The sequence below is a fragment of the Ciconia boyciana genome, chromosome 1, assembly GCF_034638445.1.
Source record: "Ciconia boyciana chromosome 1, ASM3463844v1, whole genome shotgun sequence".
In the NCBI taxonomy this organism is placed as follows: Eukaryota; Metazoa; Chordata; class Aves; order Ciconiiformes; family Ciconiidae; genus Ciconia; species Ciconia boyciana.
Window position 1 is genome coordinate 211,420,729 of NC_132934.1, and position 21,430 is coordinate 211,442,158.

The 21,430-nt window shown below is 39.1% G+C and overlaps 1 protein-coding gene across 1 annotated transcript in view; it reads right to left on the reverse strand.

Moving 5' to 3' along the window:
• Window positions 1-21,430, reverse strand: part of TMEM135 (transmembrane protein 135) — a 189,183-nt gene that overhangs the window by 13,830 nt on the left and 153,923 nt on the right. The window contains exons 7-9 of the mRNA XM_072850762.1: window positions 8,349-8,390; window positions 6,191-6,337; window positions 3,926-3,995 (exon numbers count right to left, since the gene is read on the reverse strand). Of these exons, the coding sequence (XP_072706863.1) occupies window positions 3,926-3,995; window positions 6,191-6,337; window positions 8,349-8,390 (259 nt within the window). The remainder of the gene's footprint in view (window positions 1-3,925; window positions 3,996-6,190; window positions 6,338-8,348; window positions 8,391-21,430) is intronic.

Sequence of the window (21,430 nt, forward strand, 5' to 3'; positions counted from 1 at the left end):
CCTTTTTTTTTCCTTTTGAGAAACAGACTTCTTAAAAAGTTAATAATACAGTCAAGATATTGGCTATAACTCAAATTCAGAAAAGTATGTGTGTGCACATAAACAGAGTTCAGTAACATACCAAAACTCAGCCAACCTGTTGCAACATATTAGGAATTAGTTAATTATTTAAAATAAATTAGTTAAGATTTAAAATTTGTTCTGGGTATACGGTTGCCCATGTTCCTTCAAGAGAAAGAATGCAGAGATTACAATCATCAGAAAATAATCTCATATTCTTTTTGGTCATCCTAGTCATTAGGCAAGTTGTGAGGGTCATCTGCTGTCATCCACAGTATCAGTAGAAAAAGTGGATAATTGCTGGCTAATGTCTCCTCATTGTAACCAACTGGAATAACAAAAGAGGAAAAATATAGTCTGGCTGCTTCTGGTAGCTCTTTTCAGACATTTACAAACCCAAAGCATTTTAGGTATTTGTGCTGGTTTCGGCTGGGATAGAGTTAATTTTCTTCACAGTAGCTGGTATGGGGCTACGTTTTGGATTTGTGCTGGAAACAGTGTTGGTAACCCAGGGATGTTTCCGTTACTGCTGAGCAGTGCTGACACAGAGTCAAGGCCTTTGCTGCTTCTCACCCCACCCCACCAGCGAGTAGGCTGGGGGGCACAAGGAGTTGGGAGGGGGCACAGCCGGGACAGCTGACCCCAACTGACCAAAGGGCTATTCCACACCATATGGCGTCATGCTCAGCATAGAAAGCTGGGGAAGAAGAAGGAAGGGGGGGACGTTCGGAGTGATGGCGTTTGTCTTCCCAAGTCACCGTTACGCGTGATGGAGCCCTGCTGTCCTGGAGATGGTTGAACACCTGCCTGCCCATGGGAAGCAGTGAATGAATTCCTTGCTTTGCCTTGCTTGTGTGCGCGGCTTTTGCTTTCCCTATTAAACTGTCTTTATGTCAACCCATGAGTTTTCTCACTTTTACTCTTCTGATTCTCTCCCCCATCCCACTGTGGGGGAGTGAGCGAGCGGCTGCGTGGGGCTTAGTTGCTGGCTGGGGTTAAACCATGACAGTATTTAAAATTTGAAGGGAAGTCTATGAAATCAGGTGGTATGTCATTACTAAATGTTACATAAAAGCTATCACGGATTATCACAACTAGCTAACATGCATTTAAATGTGAAGCAGGAGAAAAAGAGCATGCAATGACAATTAAAGCACAGATATGATGATGAGAAGATGAGATGTTCAAGGGTAAGGGAAAATATGGCACGGAGGGGAAATCTTGGCAATAAGCAGCTCATCAGATCATTATGAGACTTGAAAACTCCCTTACAGATATGGAGTCACAAAAACATGCTCAAATCATGTCAGCTGACAGTTATTACTGATTGACTCCAAGAACAGCCACAGAGAGAACTGCAAATGCTTTACGAATTTTGGATCTTCAAAAATCCAAATACATCAAAATACAATTTTTCACTCATGCTTTAATTTAAAGAAAGTCACAGAAAAGGCAGGAAATTCAAAGATCTGGCTGCCACTTCAGTGATATTTCCCTGATTATATTACTGTAGTCAAGAATAACTTATACTAAAATACTATACAAGACTGGTACAAGAATGAAGTACAGCTCAAATGCACAGTTGGTTTTTCTAAAGAGAGAACAGCCTTATAAAAATGTCCTTTTTTTAATTACTATTTTTAGTCAGGTCAAGACTTAGTTCAGCTCTATTATCAGTTGGGGTTTCTTCTCCCCTCATCCCTTTTCAAGGGTATATGAAATGTGAACAAAATGATGCTGAATAAATAACTGAAGAGGGCAGAGACTCCTGAATATCCCCTTTTTGGTTCTTCTGTTCTTTTCATCATTAACACATCTTCCTACTTACCTAAAAAAGGACAGAGAGAGTAGTGTGGGGACGGTCTACTGTAATCTGAGGAACTCACAACCTGGAATCAGATTTGGGTCATCCACTAGAGTGACTGAACAAGACTAACTCCTATTTCTTGGTCACCCTTCTATTTTAAAGGCATTTCAAGCTCATTATATCCATAACGGTCAGATCACCTCTCTCTTTACCCATGAAGTTACACACACCATCCTTCTTTCAGCAGATTGTGACAGTTTTCCATGGAGAAGAGGCATCAGTTCCATTACGAGTACTCTAACAGAAATCCTCACTTGTTTGTTCTAACTGCGCTTGTAAAATAATACAGTGTTATGAGGGTACTTACAGATTTGACTGCTGAGCATGCAGCACAGAATGCATAAGGATTTTGTCTGAGATTAATAAATAAGCTCAGGAAGCAAGTCTGGACTAACAGTAGTTAAGAGCTAATTATTGTAACATATGCCTAAGTAACGAAAGACAGCACTTTATGTAAAAGTGCAGCAGACTGAAGTTATTGCAAGGCACCCGTGTAAAAAGATGCACACTAGAAGATATTACCATCACCAGAGCTCTGGAAATGCAGCATATCAACCCATAAAATCACTTCTGCTTCATTTTAATCTTTGTTTTGAATATAATTTTCACTGCAGTCTTGGACATTGATTCTGAAGGCTAGACGCTGATACCTATGGGGAAAACACAGAGTACTCTGCAAATCAAGGCAGAGGGAAAGTTTGCTCTCCAGAGGATGCTGACCAAACATGAGCATTCAGGGATGGGAGACAAAGCGGGCCAGGAGGCACTGAACAGCAAACTCACTGGGCAAGGCACTGAACAAGCACAAATCAAATGGAAAGTCTGTGTTCCCAAAGACGTTATGCCTTGAAGAAAAGAGCCCACGAATGAAACATTAAGTGGACTAAGACAGCGGTGAGAGGTTATAAAATTGTAATTTCAATCTGGGTTCTGTTGAATATGTCATACCTACAACAGAAAAGTGAGATAACTATCCTGAACTACTCGGAAATGCTCTACTGCATATTCGTATCGTCATTCAGCAGCACACTTAAGCACCATCTCAAATCCTATCAACTCCAGTGCAAGTTATATCCATGTTACACAGCAGTATGCTAATACACTGCAATGTAAAAAGAGTGTTAATACAACGCAAAATGATGTTGTTAATAAACATACATGAATAAATATGGTGCTAGATATCTTCTGATGCTAGATTTAAGCATAGCTCTTCTGAGATAACATTAACTGTATATAAAATTTTGATTTTAAAAAGTTATTTTTGGAAGTAATATACATTAAAAGCCTCTGAAGACACTCAAATCCATTTTTTGCACATATAAAACCGGGTAAATTATTAAGTGATTGAGATCTTCTGGAGCCTTACCAACTCCCAAAACAGGCATAGCAGGTGGTACCACCTGTGCCAACCCAACGCCAGCCAAAACAAATCTCCACACAGTACTCCTCTGGAAAAAAATGCGCTGATCACATTAATAACGGAGGATGAATTATGCCACTGGACATAAACAGCTCTTCCTGGGCGCAGCAACTGTGACCAATCTCTCATTACCCTGAGTCCCTAAAATAAATGACTGGAGGAGCGAGCCCAGGGCCCGGCAGCAGCGTGCCAGAGCCACGCAGCTGCACGTGCGCCAGGGCTGCGCCGCCTGCCGAAGCAGCACATTCCAGGTGCTTTATTTAGGGTGGAGTCACAAGTGGGCTCAGCCGTGAAGTGCATCACATAGTTAAACAAGTTCCTTGCTCGCTAGGCCATTTTTTCCCACACGTTTTATGTTATTCATTCACTCCAGCTAATCTGAAAGACCAGGGAACTTTAACCCCACCACCGCCCCCGTCCTAAATTGAGAAAATCTGTTTTCAGGCTTGTCACATTTTCAATAGAAGAAGAATGAGTAACAGGCTCCTTTCTCACTTCCTAAGTATACGCTTTTTCTGACTAAAGACTTTTACCCTGTCTTTGCCAGAGTTTGTCAATCTAACTTTTTCTGCACTTACTTTAATACAATATGAGATGCAATTATCTCCATAGTGTTTACAGCATCTATGCCTTGGGCCATGTTTGCACCTGCAAAAAGCACAATGAAAGACATATTAACTCGTAGCTGTTTTCAGCGTCATCGACAGGAGACTTCATAAATTTTTCTTGCCTAAAAATACATAAAGTGCTATTTTCCCACAACTCATTCTCCCTATTACCCATTGAAGGGCACTGTGAACTTTTATGATGCCATAAAAGGACAATAAAAATTAACAATACTTTAGTTGTACAGCAAGAAGTGTCTGCACACTTATTTGGATCCAACCTCTTGCCATGCTACACATTACATACAAAATTAAAGAACAAATTTTCTGCTGTGGTCAACAGGGAGAAGTGATGTGACCCTTCCCAGTCTGTCCCTGCTTCATGGTTCTGGAAGGATATTTGACCAAACGTCCGTTATCTGTGTCCTTACATCTTCCATACCACTCTAAGGTTCATTGGAGGGCAATACAGAACATGCAAATGCACCGAGATACCCTGAGAGACTTCTCTCAATTACAAGCCTTTCACTTCTGGGCTGTTTCTTCTACTGTGTTGATTTTTATGTAGCTCTTACTTTGGACTGAGAATTTGACCTTGAGCATTTAAAAGAGACTGGCTTGGGATGGTGGGACGCGTGGACTGTACAGTTGTTAGCCCTGCATTATGTAGAATTAAAAGAAGTAATGCCATACCAGGTCTGAACATTGTATTTCGCTATAGCCAAGTATTTAAGTTATAACGCAAAATAAATTACACAATTTATATACTGTGCCAAATATCTTAGAAGTTTTGAATCGTGTACTATAAAGTCTAATGGCCATAAATCATCTGTGAGGTCAGTTTATGTAGCAAAAATTGTAATGAGAATGTGATCAGGTTACAGGCATTTAGATTCAATTATACTGAAAAGAACCATATGGAAGAGAAACCTGTGAGAACGTTAGGACTGAAAATTGAAAGTTTTCTGAATGTCTGAGTCGAGAGTTTCAAAACCTTAAAGCAAAAACACTTTTCTCCACTCATAGTCCCTTGATCCTTGTATTTAATGAACAGCAGAAGAGCTATGAACTATATCTAGCAAAATGAATAAGGGGTTCTTAAGGAAAAATAGGTATAAGCAACTCAGCTAAAAGAATCTGCGTACAGCTGGAGCTGTCTTCTCAGGTCTTTTGTTGTCTAATACAGTCATGCCTGAGAAGCCACTGCTGACTTCCCTTATATTTTTCAATTAAAAACCACAGCAAATCATAGGAAGTTGCCATGTGATGTAGGTCACTTCATTTTTGTTCATTATCTGAGCAAGTAAGATAAGCCACTACTTTGAGAACACAATGCACTTGGAAGACTTGTTTCTCTCCTGCATGTCAGCAGGTAAATATCTGGTCATAAGACTGCTCCTGGAGTGAATGGAAGTGAAGATTCATAGGTGTGGTATGAACAGACCCCTAGTCCATATTTTTATTTCATCTTCCCTGTAAATGAATGACTCCTTGTGGTACCCAACATGCCTGAAGCAGACAAATCAAGCACTGCAGAAGTACATAATCTCAACACATTAGCCTGAAAAGCTATCTGATGTCATTTCTTTAAGCTCATACTAAAGGACGATAAATTGGATCCTGTAGACCAGGACGGAACCTATCTTACCTAGCTTACCTAGCTATCTTACTTAGCTTCAGATGTCTACATCTGACCTTGTGCAAAACAGTTTTAGACTCACTCTTTGCAATTTCTTATTTCCTGACAGAGGCGGCAGGCCAGGTGCTACCAAGCCTGTTCTTAGGCAGTTCTCCTTTATGCAATACAGGGACATAGGTCACCGAAAAGATGATGTTATGGTCACTTAAGGTGACCTAAGTAAGGTCTGCTGCTATGCAATTTCCCCTCCTTAATATCACTACTAGCACCAGCAGAACCACGTCATGAGTTGGGTTTGCTGAAAACTGCAGAAAAAGCAACCACCGGTCTGCTACTCAGAATTGATTGAATTTACTCTCCCTTGCTAGACAACTATATGTTGCAAGTCATTGCTATGACATACAGGTCTTAAATTTTTCTTTCATTAGAGTTCATCATTTGTCACTGCTAACTACCCAGTAAAAATGAAATGCAACCCACTTAAATGCAAAGCAAAAGTATTATATAACATTGTCAAATACAATGTAACAAACCATTAAAATGAGCTAAGTAAGAATGAATAATTTTGTTTTGTTTTTCTTTTGTTTTCTTTGACTCACACTTTCTCCATGAGCTTTTTTGTTAGAGCCAGTATGTTCGTTGGCTGCGATATTTTTTCACAATGCTTTATCTTTCTATCTGTTTTTGAAAACGCTGCTTCAGGTGAAAATGAATGAGTGGGGATTTCTTCTTTCCCTACAATGAACCTGAAAGAAAAAAACAAAACGGACCAAAACAACAATTATATAAATAACTTAAATTAATATATTAAGCTCAATATAAGTCTCTAAAGCCTTTAAGACAAGCTTGAAGTTGTTATTACCCACAGATCTGCAAAAGAAAATGCATCCTATACAGCTGCCAGACCTTGTATCTCTTTGGAAAGATCAATTCACCGACATATATTTAAACTTCAGATAATGGTCACAATTGCTGCCAGAAATTTTTTTAAACTAGGAACAAAAACATGACTGGGGAAGTCCATCTTTCATACAAAGCAAGAACACCAAATAATAAAATAAAAAGGCACATGAAATATCTCAATTATCTCCAGCAAAATGAGGTTACATAAAGGCTGATGAGTACTATAATATTTTTATAAAAATATCTATTTTGTAAAATCTTCAAAATGTTTTTGCTCCCACCAAGAACATCAACTTTGTTTTGCTTGGCTTCATCTTCAGCCCTCTTTCTTCACCCAGAAGTTGATATTGCCAATATACCGGTTCATCTTAGGTGTAAAATTACTGTACATCAAGGGCAAAGGAGGTCATAACGGCAAGACGTTTCCTAACACTTTGCACTATAATCCAAATTACACTGTACTGTGGTAGTCTTGCTGAGGGTGATGAAGGTATAAAAACTTTGTCATTCGGTATGCGACTGTGAACTGGTGATTTCAGAAAGCACTGCTGCTGCACATTGCCACAGGCGTGTTTCATGTCCATATTTCTGGACTATAGACTGAATTATTTAACTATTGGCATGTTATATCAAATTCCACAGCTATTTCATAGCTGCAAACTCTATAAAATATTTTCCACTACCAACAACAGCAAGTCTGTTTTGATTGACTTTAGCTCTTTTCTTCACCTGTGAGTTGACATTGTCCATGCACTGGGCTGTCTGAGTGGTAGACAGGTAGCAGAGTATGTAAGGAACAGATAAGAATAATGTGTCTTTATACTTTTGACACAAGGCACAAAGATGGGAGAACACTGTATAACTACAACAAGTAAGTGAATAACACCAGAGGGTCCCATCGTGAAGTAAATTCTAGGAGAGCCTGGAACACTAGGACAGACACAAGATTTAGCAGCACATTGAGGATATCTCGAACTAATTTCTTGTATCAGGAATAGTGTGGCCAGCAGGACTAGGGAAGTGATCGTGCCCCTGTACTCAGCACTGGTGAGGCCGCACCTCGAATCCTGTGTTCAGTTTTGGGCCCCTCACTACAAGAGAGACATTGAGGTGCTGGAGCGTGTCCAGAGAAGGGCAACGAAGCTGGGGAAGGGTCTGGAGCACAAGGCTGATGAGGAGCGGCTGAGGGAACTGGGATTGTTTAGCCTGGAGAAAAGGAGGCTCAGGGGAGACCTTATCGATCTCTACAACTACCTGAAAGGAGGGTGTAGAGAGGTGGGGGTCGGTCTCTTCTCCCAAGTAACGAGTGATAGGACGAGAGGAAATGGCCTCAAGTTGCTCCAGGGGAGGTTTAGACTGGATATTAGGAAAAATTTCTTCCCCAAAAGGGTTGTCAAGCATTGGAACAGGCTGCCCAGGGAAGTGGTTGAGTCACCATCCCTGGAGGTATTTAAAAGGCATTTGGATGAGGTGCTTAGGGACATGGTTTAGTGGTGGACTTGGCGGTGGTAAGTTAACGGTTGGACTCAATGATCTTAAGGGTCTTTTCCAACCGAAATGATTCTACGAATCACGAATCCCAGTTTTAGAAAGATAAAAGATTAACGCTCCTTCAAAACCATGCAAGCATATGTCTGCATTTCCTTTCAATAACAGTCCCAAATATGAAAAGATTCTTCTTGTGCCAGCATATTATGACTTCTGCAAAATATGGTGTATACCCCAAAAGTTGGAAGAGTTTTACAACAGGATGATTTTTCTTAAGAAAACTCTTTTCATACAATGCAGCTGCCACTGTGCACAATTCCTCAAAATCTTCACTTTAAGCTACACACTCACAGAAACTTTACTTACTTTAGTGCAGAGTATGTAAATCCTTTCAAGCCATCTTTGCACCTGAAACATACAAACAACAGTTTTTGCTATAAGGGACTGCTTGCAACATAAAGTGTTATAGATTAAATACTACGTAGAAGGGCTGCGGATGAACACCAGCTTCTCATTAACGGAAAACAGCATGTCTGTAACAACTCTGTGGCTATCCCCGACTTCGCAGTTGTCACCACGGCCTTGGGACATCTCAGAAACAAAGGGTATAGCATACAAATGCCAGTGCTTCTCTCTTTTATCCAAACCAAGAGTGGAGAAATTTTTAAAGGATGGTGACAGAATCACTGGGGTGACAATGGAAGATTTCATGTGACAAAGATTTGTTACTTTATGCAAGGAAGTCATGACGAGTTTTACGAAACATAAATGTTACTGTAAGGAGAGAAAGGAGGGTTGGACCTCAATAAAAAACCCACCCTCTTGTGAAGAGCTGCAGGAAATAGTTATTCTGACTTTGAGATAAACTGTTCTACTTCGCACATTGCTGATCTCTGCAGCTTGTTAGCTTTAAGAAAACTCTCAATCTGAAAGTCCCAGTTTTTTAATTATGTAGCAGTTGTTCTGATTCTGAGCTTGATTATATACATCTTTCTTCATAGACTATAGGGTTCCTTGTGTGAATAATGATGACAGTAAAGAGTCCGTAATTGGCTCTGAAAGCTTTAGGTTATTGACTTTTTCTGCCCAGGGAATGATGAAAGGAGTTGAAGCTTGCAGCTGCTACAGATTCTTCCTCAAAGACTTCTCAGAGCACCAGTGTCATGTTGGTAGCAAAGCAAAGAGCAGATACTTGGGGGTTTTTTCCCCTTTTGCTTTTTATAGGATTGCATGGGGAATACATCATGGTAAAAATGCATTCCTGACACAATACATAAAGAACAATTAGTAACTTATGAACATCATCATTTCAAGAACACATCTACTCTAAGAGAAGACAGGATGGCAGTTGCAAAAGCTTCGTAAGCGGGAGTGGATGAACACAATCCTTTGCCTTCTGCCTGCAAAGACCAAGATGTCCCTAGAAAGTCTGTGCCTGAACCTTCCCGAGAGCAAGTGACACCATCTCCCAGAAGACACCATGCGTGGTCAACGCGTGCTACCAATGGCTGGATACATATACACAGCAAGAATGAGATGAAAGATGATCAACAGATCAATAGAGTCTTGCTTCATCCTGGCAGGCAAGTGCCTGGTGTGGTGCTGGTAAGATGTCACAGCATTAAACTCCCCTGGGAAGTCTTCCCAAGAGTATGGCCATTCAACACACACGTTTCCAAGGACTTGGTTTTGTCACCATGTGCACAGTGCTAAATAAGTAGAAAATTCATCCTAAGGAGGACAAAAGTCCTAAGGACTTTCTCTTTTAAAATGACTACACCTAAAATATTGGTCATGTATACATGATCTATAGGGGTTCAAGGCAACCTTGCACAAATAAAATTTTTCATTGTATCTTTAATTAATATAGAACTTTGTAACCAAAGATATATAAACATTTTACTTTTTATGATTCTTTGTCTATGGAATTCAGAAGCTGAAAATCATCATAGCACTTTTACAGAAAGGTGGATTGAAACAATTGGTGAGTGATGGACTGAAGCAAATGAAATCAACTTTGCCCAGAGATCACAGAGAATCACTGGCAGAAGTATAAAAAGACCCCAAATGCACAGGGTTTACAAATACCTGCTCTGTCCACAGAACCACGGTCCGGTATCACGAGTTTAATTTTAAAGCTCCAACTGACTGCAAGTTAAGGGCATTCAAACATTACGTCTGCAAGCTGCCAGCTCAAGAATAGCGCCTTTGTTTCCATTTTCCTTCTCCAGCAAATTAAAACTATACATAAACTGAAATGTAAACATGCATATAAGTGTTTCTAGAATAATATCGAAACAGAAAAGTAATTACAGCATGAGCATAATGATGTTTTTGCCTTAATCACTCCAATGCAACTACACTTTGAGTTGCAAGTGTTCAATTATTCCTTTATTGCACCACCAGATGTCCCTACCCAACTAGTGCTCAGACTGACCCAACCTGACTGACACCATTCTATAACTCATTTGCTTTAAACTCTCCTCAAAGAAACTGTCAGTCAAATCCTTTCTTCACTAATACTGAAAATCAAAAGACATCTGAATCACCGAAAGAGAAAACAACACTCCAACCCTCTCCTCATTACTCCAAGAAACATGAAAAAGATTTCTAATGCCTATTTTAATTACATGATTAAAGTCAATTCTATGCAATAAGCATTTGGTGCATTGGAATTTTATTAGTTGTTCTTATTTTTCTTATTTATTAATTATTCTATATAGTTACAGAGCTACAGCTATGAATCCCCCTGCAAAATGCACCAAAGTTAAATACGTAGTTCAATATGGAAGTAACACTAAAGATACAATTCCATTTATTTCCCATAAACTTCCTAATTTTTTTAATTATAACACAGTATAAAAGTGCTATTCAAGTGCTTAAAAATAACTTAATTTATGCTGCTGGCTGTCTAAAATGTCTTGTGTAAAGTCATTATGCAAAACTAATGGGTATGTGGAAATATTGCGTATTAAGGGTTTCAAAAACAGGAGTCCTAGAGAAACAATACTTTCGATCAAGAGGAATTTGCACTGTAACTTCCTCTTCTCTGGCACAGCAATTTTGCTTTTACAAATGAAACAGCAACCAACAACAAAACTGGAAACCTAATTTTTGGCTTTACATCACAAATTCAGTATATTAAAGGCTTCAGAATACTCGTCTAGAGATTGAAATTGCCTTATTTGTTCACTCACTAGGTACACAACATTGGCAGCAACAAAAAACCCCTCCACACTGACTCCAGACACACTTCTTGGGGGGGGGCGGACAACAAAAAGCCAGGCAGGGACAGCACAGAGACGTCACAAATTCAGTAAGTGGCCTCAACGGTGACTGCTGAGGTCCAACACTAGCTGCACATGGCACGTTTCATGAACACCTGGCTGCTAATAACTGAACTAAGACTAATGATTTGCTTCATACAGGCACTAATTGGTAATAATAATGCCACCGCTAATTGGTAATAATAACTTTTACTCAATGCTTCATTGCTCAAGGGGTGAAAAAGTCTGCACTCTGCTGCTGACCCCCACGAGCCATTCAAGCTGCAAATGAGCACAGTAAAATGCATTACATGTGCCCAGTGTTGCAGACACCCCTGAGATGGGAAAAATCTCAATAGTGTATTATAAGCTCGTTTTTAGGGCATTATTCAACCTGGAAGGTCTGAGGTAACGGGTGAGTCGTACACCGTTAGAGGTACTCGGCGTAGCTCACCTCTGCTACCGTTCCCACCACCCTGAATGTCCCAGGGACCGAATCCCAAGCTGCAAGAGGGCAGCACCGTTTCTTGCCCAGTGAGCAATAACTTAAAGGGCGCATAATCTGGCTACATTTTCCCATCAGAGGGGAATTTGTCCTTGGTACAAAGCCAGCAGCACCAGCGACTCTGCCAGCTGCCCCTGTTGGGCACCGCGTACCTGGATCAGACAGCAGAAATGCTCAGCTCCGCTCCAGCTTGGTTTTGGCCAGAGCTGCAGCTGGAGCAGGAGGAGTAGAAGAATCAAGGAGCCATAGGAATAAATTTGGGTTCTCCAAATTCCCCTGCTGGGACAATTTTGGCACATGAGCAAATAGGGTCGATTTTAATCGTGTATATTTATAACACAAATTTAACTTACGGCCACACACACTTATTTTTTCATAAAGAAAACAGCAAAAGTGGAATAGAGCCAAGGCTTGATACTAACTATACTTTCAACGAGACACAAACTAACTCTAATTATTTATGTTTGTGTATGTAAAGAGGTGCTGTACATGAGTTTACACTACTCTCCCTCCATCCTGTGGGAAGGAGAAGTTCCCACACTGAACTGTAAGGCTGGATGCCAGCAATTATGCTTTGGGGTTTTTTATTAGTATGTCTTGTCATAACTCTTCTAAAGATTTTCTCTGTGACCAATTGATATACCCTGCACAAGAAGCCTTCTGAGGAAACAAGTCACTTTTCCCCCACGGAACTGGTAAGGAGAAAGCAGTTCACAGCAACAATATATGCTGCGTTTAACAACATCCCCATATTGCTCATGTTATCCTTCAGGGTAAGTGTAAATTAGAAACTCCTATATGCAGAGCTTTCATTATGGCCATGTGGGAAGGAAACACTGCAAGCTCAGGACATGTGTTGGCATATTACTGCAGCACATCTGCCCGTCAAGACTGGCCGGGGGGACCACGTTTCCAAGTTAAGGTGTCTTGTTTTATGGAGATGGGAGGATCATAGTGATGAAACGTGACTGTGTCTGAACAGGCCAGCTACATCCCTTGCTATTAGGAATTAAAGGCTATCTACACTCCTTTGTGAGCTGTGCTGAACTCTAGAGGATAATCCATGTTTTGTTTTAAGCTACTTAGAGAGGTTACTATACCCTCCTCCTTCTGTTTTTCTATCCTTCATTCCTCACCTTCTCCCCAGGGTTAACAGTCAACAGCAACAGGTGACATTTCTCTGAGATGTCTTCTGTATCCATTTCTCTTCTTCCTTTTCCATCTCCTCTTTTGCTCTTTCTTCCTGCAAGTTGAGCTCCTATTTTGTATTCCCCCCCCATCTGTCCTCTAAACGTTATTCTCAAAAGCTAATTTCTTTTTCTTAAAAAAAAAAAATAAAAAAAACATCAGTACCTTCTCCAAACCTCCTCATGGTCTGACACTTTCCACCAATGCTAATCAAGTGGGTTGTAACTACGAGATTGAAAGTGCAGAATAAGTACCACTGAAAAACAGGATTATAAAGAAATTCAAGACTCACAGGACACACACTTAATCAGTCTGAATCAGAGAAATGGAAGAATTAGAGAGAATGGAAGTTAAAGCTCAGTTCTAACTTGTTTTGAGACTAATTTGTTTATGTGGTGACTGTAACATAAAATCACATTTTGGAAATATTGTTTTCCAAAAGGCTCTGGGAACCAAGAACAATTCCAAACCAGTAAGATCTTCCTCACCAATGTAACTATGTAGAAAAAAGTTACTTTGAAATGAAGTATTTTATATCTCTGGATATAAAAAAAGTTAACCCAGTCAAGTCTGATAAGACAAAGGAAACTGAAACCAAAGGTGGTTCAGAAACGCATACCATTAGTATTTTTCCCAGTGGAAGAACACACATGTTCTTTTTTAAGTGGAAAATATGATTTCTAAACATTCTGATCGGACATTCCACAAAATCGATTTTGACTTGTCATTACTTAGTTGTGGTGAACTTTCCAACTATCTGAACAGCATCTAGATCCTTTTCAGTGACCAAAGAACATGATTCTTGTGCTAATCCTAATGCCCAAAGCCATTGAGCTGTCAGTGATTTATGATGAGGCTGCAGAAAGACATTTTGGTCCTCATTTAGATAAATCTATAGGAAACTGGATGCTAAAAATCTTCGTATATATGGTTATACAAGAGTCTTCTGGTCTTCTGTCTTCAGGAACTACTCATGACTTTCACATCAGCTTAAAAAAAAGAGAATACTCTGCTTATATATTTTCCTATCAGAAATAAAGTCCATCAAATCTAAAATTGCAGCACCCTACTTGGAAGCAGAGAGGCATGTAGATGCAATTCCTTTGGATCAAACCCACTATTTGCAGTTGAGTAGCATCTAAACACAAAGGAGCTTCCTTTCTAGATCTACAGCTACACTTGGCACAGGAGATCGAAACGCAGGAAGTTTCCTCTGTAGATGGCTAGGCTGCTTTAACATGGAAGATTCAACAAGATTTTTTTGCTTTTTCTTTTGTAATTATGGCCATTTCAACTAATCACCTTTATTTGTATCTTATTAAAGACACTAAAACTTACATATCTCACAAAGATAACCCAAAAAGAATATCCATATTTCAAACTAAGTTATGGTCCCCTGTATAGACATGCAAACATTTTTGTCCATCCATCCAGATGGAAACATATCTCTTGGAGACACCAAACAATCGTCATATCAAGGCACCTGGAAATGCAGAGAGTTCCGTGCACCAGCTGCTGTTAACTTTAACATTTCCCCCAATATCAAACCTAAGCCCTTCCTTCGTGCTACATCTCCATATCCCAACTTTTCCCAGATGATGCAGGAGCAGGAATAACCACCCACTTTCCTCTCTTCTTCTACTTTGCCAGGACTGGGATGGAAAAACTGATGAAAAACATCTTCTTCCCCTCCTCTCGCCAAGGGTCAGGAAGGAGGCCCCATCCCGTTGGACCACGTAACCCACGGAGAACCAGTGACAGCTACAGGCAGAGAACATGTCACCACCACACTCAGAGCTGCCTCCTCCGAGACTCAATAGGATCACGAGGCACTACTTGTGACTTGTGCGGAGGAAATCCAGAGGCAAATTTAAGGGAAAAAAGGATTTACACCTGTATTCTCTCTCCTCTGAATTTCCCCTTCTCTGGATTACACATTTATTTTTTTTCTGTCTTTACTCACAGGCCTTACCTATTCAACCCAGGACTATGAAAAAAATTATAAGGAGGAATTATAACCAAAAAATCTAATCTTGTACCCCACGGACAACACATAGCTTTCAGAAGACATGTCAGAAATCAGATTAAAAATAACTGAAGTCAGAAGAGTTGTAGCAGAAACTCTTATAAAAATTATACTTCAAACTATTAAATGTGCAATGCAGCTGGGATCAAAATGCAATGAAAAGTCTCATTGCTTGTGTTTCCAAATCAGATTGATAGCTTAACTTTTGTGTGCTTAAATAAAAACTGATAGAATGTACCCAAGACATTTCTTTTAGCTGTGCTTGAAGTATAAAATGATCTTTTGAAAAGGCTATGTTTCTGTAACTATTGCATGCAGTGAATATAAAACTATATTTTAAAATAAAGTACATTAACAAAGAAAGAGCAAGTAGGGACAACATTCAAGGAGAAGGGTGAAAGAAGCACAGTAGAAGATGTACAATTCTTTTTCTAGACCTATACTGAATGCATCATTTCCAATACTTGGAAAGAAAGGGTGAATGGAGATGACAGTGTAGTCAACAGTGAACTATGGTCCCATTAAGCTTTCATGTAAATCCAGGGAATTACATTTTTTAAGAAAAATTCTGCAATTCTGGCAAGAATGTAACACTGCAATTGAAAAGAAAGCTGTTTATACTGAAGTTAAATTACAATACTGGATTCAGGGTTGTAAACCAAAGCTGTTATCAATCAACACTTCACATGTGATTGCTAATCAAGTTTTGTGTGTTATTGCCAAATGTGAAATCAGATTTCTAGTGATGTTAATTATTCTACTACTTACAACGCTCTCATTTCTTCAGATTAGTGCTTCCTGAAATGTGCATTTTTGAGTAAATGGAATTTCTCTCAAAAGATCTTAAAAGCAAAGAAAAAATGTTTTTTTAGTATTTTAGCTGGATGCAGCCTTTCCATGTCTTTGTGTGGCAACAACACTCAGGAGCAGCAACCGAGTCACTCAGATGGCCACGTTCCTTCTCAAAACCCTTCATCAAAGCCCCTGCCTCACACAGCTAACAGAACAAGCCAACATCAATTAAAAGAGCTGACTAAACAATTAAGTTAAGGATTTATCTGCTTAGTTCAATTGGTTTGTTGAATTTTGGAAAGTGACCACCCAATTTTAACCTTTTTCTTACAAGTCTTTTATCAAAAAACGGTAACCTTCTGCTACAGCAAAACCCAAACACTCTCTCCAAATTAGGCACAGAACAAAAATAAGAAATGGCAAGAAAACCCTGAAGACATGAAATTGCCTCTAGGGGCATAAGGATACAGAGAAATGTACCTTGACGTGCGTACAAAACCACGTCCACCTCCACGGCGGAGGCTGCGCTGATGCCGTTTCACTGTTGTTAGGACAATGAGAACAGACAGTCTGTTACCAAAGGGACTCGCTGTTATGAGATTAAAAAGCAAACGATCTTAACGATCTTAAATTCATACTGGGTTTGGCTCAGGTTAAATAATGGTGGCATCTGCAGCAATTCTGTCTTACATGGAGATCTGTGCTAAATTTATCTACTGCCAAACTCTCCTCTGGCTTCTTTTTCTACTGGCTCTCTGCAAATGGAAAACCAAAAAAAAAACCAAACAACCCCACGATAAAAGAAAGAAAAAGAAGCTAAGCTTGTTGGAGCTGTTTTCTGTAAGCATACTTCATGCTATTTGCAGGTGATTAAAAATTTCAGTGAGCTAAACCTCTCTCATAGAGATTGATTGATTAATTCAAATATTCAAGAGAAATGGATACAACATTTGCTTTCCCCAGATGAGCCCATAATTGGATTTGAGGGAAATGTTTGGCTGTTTGCTTTGTTTCAGTTTGGGGAAAATGTGATTACGAGGAGATGATCCATTTATATTTTTATATTATATTACCTGTATCTCTGACATTTAAAATTGACATGTATAATCAGAATAAACTTATAATGAAATGAAAAGCTATAAAAAGATTTTAAAGAAATTAACAATCATTCTGAATATGTCCAGGCCGTTGCCAAGTTAGGTTACAGAACGAAGGCAATACATGCCTTTTAGATCAGTGAGATATTATTTGTAATGACTTGAAGAGAGATTTTCATCTGTTACTCAAAAATAGTCTTAATTGCCTATAATGCAGAACATTACCAAAATCACCGAGACTGTTACAATGAGGTATTGAGCCATAAGCATTAGGACAGCATCAGTTTGTTGCTACACTCAAGCTAAATGACCATGTTGTAAAGTTTGTTGAAACTTAAGCTTTTATTTCTGGCTATATAATATTTCTTTGTGATGAGTGCCCCATGCAGATTTACCTGCTTACCTGGAGTTTACACAGAGATGTCCAGCGTGATGCTGTGCTGTGTAGACATGCCTCTGAGGTTCATAAGTATCACAGGAAGTCTTGAAAATACATTAAAATCTCAAAACTGTGCTCAAAGAACCACAGAGTGAATACAGGATTTGTGCACAGCCTCAGAAAACACTATTTTGAGAACCAAATTTCAGTGCTACCACAGAAATTCACTCCTGACTAACTCCCTTGCTCGCTTCTACTGTAGCAAGGGACCAAATTTTACTCTAACATAGTTTTATTTTAAATTACTACAGTGCTGTTCAAACTGTATTTTTAGTGCTGCACATCCAGGTGCAGTATTTGAAATAGAAAGTTGCACCACCAAAAATAAAATTAAAAAAAAAAAAGAAATTGAGAGACTGGTCATGAAACTTGGAGTGATATAACACAAAGCCCAAGCCTATAGGTCACAGTTGGAGGGGGAAGTGTCACCTCGGCGATGGACTTCTGGTCCTTTCTTATTCTAATAATCACATAAATGGGGCTTCTGAACAATACTGTAATGCTTCCAATTTTTATTTTTTACAACAAAAAACTTTAAAAAAATTCCATGCCAAGAATGCACATGATCTCCCAGATAAAACACAAAATCTCCCCAAAACTATGAATAATAAAAAAAATATTTTAAAATTATGTCACATGAATCACTTTCTGCAGCTAACTAATTTAACTTAGTGAAAGACCATGGTATTTATTGAAAATAACCTTCCAAAAATTATTGCTGGGAAGTTAACCGCTGTTGATATCATTGTTTACGACATAAATAAAACCTCCCACAATTATTCTGCTCTGCAAATATCCAAGTGGCATTTACAACTACTATGCAGAGATGGTACTAAAGCGCTGCCAATTCCTATCACTATAGTGGGAGTGCCACCATGCCTGGTCTTGGTCAGAGTGTCCTGGTTCTTGGGTTGACTGGGTTTCATGAAATTATCAATATTCTTTATCAAATTTTCACAGGGTAATTTCTAACATCTCCAAGATGCAAAGTATGAAAACGTGAATTGAATACAATCAAGGAAATCAGAAACCATAGTCCAATGCATTTGTGTTGGAATCTCACAATGTTTTTCTTAGCAGAGAACTTCTGGGGGAGGCATTGTTGTGGATTTTTTGAGGTTGGGGTGTTGTTTTTTCTAACTTTGAAATTGGAAACACTGCCCAAAATTTCCATTACATTCATCTATACAGAGAGCACTTGCTAACTCCTTTGCACTCACATATAGGAGAAAGGAAAAAAAACTCAGAATTGAGATTAATCAAAGAAATCAGCCCCACTTTCCAAGCTGGGCAAGGAAGTTACGTCACAGGGGGTTATGAACATTTATTGTACTTCTCTTGCGGAACACAGAAATTAAACCAGACCGCTAAGAAAACACATGCACTTCAAAACCACGATATACTGTGACTATACCACTGAAAAATAACATTAGAAAACTTCTGCTATTTTTCTCACGCAGTCTATATATACAAATTATAACTTGTTGTTCTTCAGTGCCATATGCTAAATAGATATGTAATTACATGGTTCCTCATTTCTAGAATGCTTCATCAAAACATACATCTACCTACAACTGATGTGCCTTTTTCTAAAACAAATGATTAATCAAGTATCTGACGTCCACTGATGAGATTTCAGCACAGTGGCAATGTTGCCAGTGATGTCTGATATTGGGAACAGGGCTTTGGACTTTAAACTATACCTTGTTTCACCTCCATCCAATTTCTTACGAAAGTCAAGGAAGTTTTAAATGCAAAATACTCCTCAACAATTTACAAAAAAACCCAGAGAACACAACAGGTAAAGACACTTAGGTAAGTTTTTAGTTGTGTGAACCTGGGTATAAGTAACACCCATAAAAATCAATATCCATAAAATTGATGCAATTTTACTCCCTGTCCTTCAGGAGTTGTCCAGAAGTATAATGATATGCCATCCTGATGCAACTTTGGGAGCTAGAATTAATCCCACTTCAGTAGGAATAAGATGATCTAAGTGGAAAAAGCAAATGGCACTGTGTTCAGAGCCCTTGTTTGCCTTTGAAAAAATATATAGGGAACGATAAAAATTTAAAGTAGCTCACAATTTAGATAAAGATGAGTATTATTAACCCAAGTTCGGTTTGTGGGATTTTAAAGAACTGTTAGCTTCTCTCACCATTTCTCACCTATTTTAAACTTCTATCACGTTCAGCTAGCTGAGATAGAAAACATGTGACACTACACCAGGAAGCCAGAACTTATACGTTAAAAATGTAAACTTATTTAGCGAGGTAAATTGTTAGGACACTAACAAAACAGAAACAAGCCATCCAGAAATACTGGCTAACATTATCTAAATGAAGACATGCCCGAACCTCTAAGGTAGAGCCAAAGCTTGTTTTAGGTCTGCAAGTCAAAGTCCGAATCCAGGTCATTTGCATATGCAAACATATCACCAAAGTCACAGAGAAATAATGTCAGAAAACCCTTGATGACTTGACTCATTTTTAGTCAGAAAACCTCTAATTTTCAACAGCTTTTTACACTCTATTAAGCACAGCCATCATCAAACTCTGCATCTTTGTAGTTGCCACTGCTCCAGTAACAGGGGACAAAAAATACATGCAAGTTCCCAACTAATATATAGAATAAAAAGCACAAATATGAGAATATTTTCTTTTCCTGCCATAATTTTTCTTGTTTTCTTGCAACGTATGAAGTATGGAGTCAGTTTCTACGGGAAGTTATTACTGGCAAAGACAGGGATCTTCTCTTTATCGTTATCAAGGAAGGCTGTCAGGTGTCCTACAAGAGTACGGCACTGGGGTGTCTTGCTACTGAACACATTCTTAGTCCAATCCCCCCAAACCAGTCCTTCTGAAGGCAACCCTTCTGAGGGTACATTTACGTGATCAAAGCAGTCTCACATGGAGCTATCCACCGAGTCAGCTTGGAACACAAGCTGAAGCCCTCCCGTCCATGTGACTGTCACGCTATGCTCAGGTGAGTTGGTCCAAGAAAAGCAATGATTAAACTGATCCTGGAAACAGGGCTAGCCTTGCATGGCACTACCGTGCCACGAAAACGTAACTGAATTTATGTGTCTCCATCAAAGATCCGCCTCACACAAAATTAAGATGCCATTGGAAAATCACAGGAAGTTGGTCCTTTATAATAGATAAGGCCTAAACATTGCTATTTTGGGAAAAAAAAACCTATTCAGCCTTAAATTCAGGATAAGCATGGGTAACCAGCATAACTAATAGCATACTTGTGATGTGTTCACATCTGCTTTTGTCAACTACTAAATATGTAGCATAATCTTCATCTTCCTGGCAGTAAGCCATCTCGTTTCTACAGAAGGACAGTAACAGACTGATTATGAGCCATCAACGTGACTGCAGTAGGGAAAAAGCTAACATAACTTCAGGATGCTTTAGACAAGTTATTTTTAGTAAAGAAAAAGTTAAACAATAAATATCATACTGTCTGGGAAAGGAGGAATTAGACAAAACTGCAATTCAGCTGGCTTCCTAAGGAAGAAGGTGCCTGCTGTGAAAAATCATCATACATTAACAAACATTGTAAGCACCTGGAAGACAATCATGAGGACATGTCTAACTATCAATACACACTTATCAAAAAAAATCCCTAACAAAACCCAAACCCCTTTTAACACTGGGTAGTATTCTGTGACTGGAGATGAAAAGCAGTATGTGTCATACATCACTGACTTGATTCAGGCTTTGGACCCTGAAGCATGTGACAGTTTCTTTTAAAAACAATCAGGGAAGCATAATCTAATGGAAGATATCTGGAATGAATACAAAACTGGTTAGGCAAGAGCAGTGAGAGAGCAGTTATCAACGGCTTCCTGACAAACTGGAAGGCTGTACTAAGTGGTACTCCACAAGGACCTCTCCTGGATGTCCACTACTCAGTAATTTCAGTAGTGAGAGAGGTGACAAAGCAAAAAGTGTATGCCTGTTATGTTTGCAGATAATACCAAGCAGAAAAGAGCTACAAGTGGAAGAGATAGGCTCAGAATAAATAGGATGCTATTCATCGATTGCATGTGCATTGTACGCATGTAGAAACAATCAGCTACATATATACAGGATAAGAACTGTGGAAGGTCAAAAAGCAAAAGCCG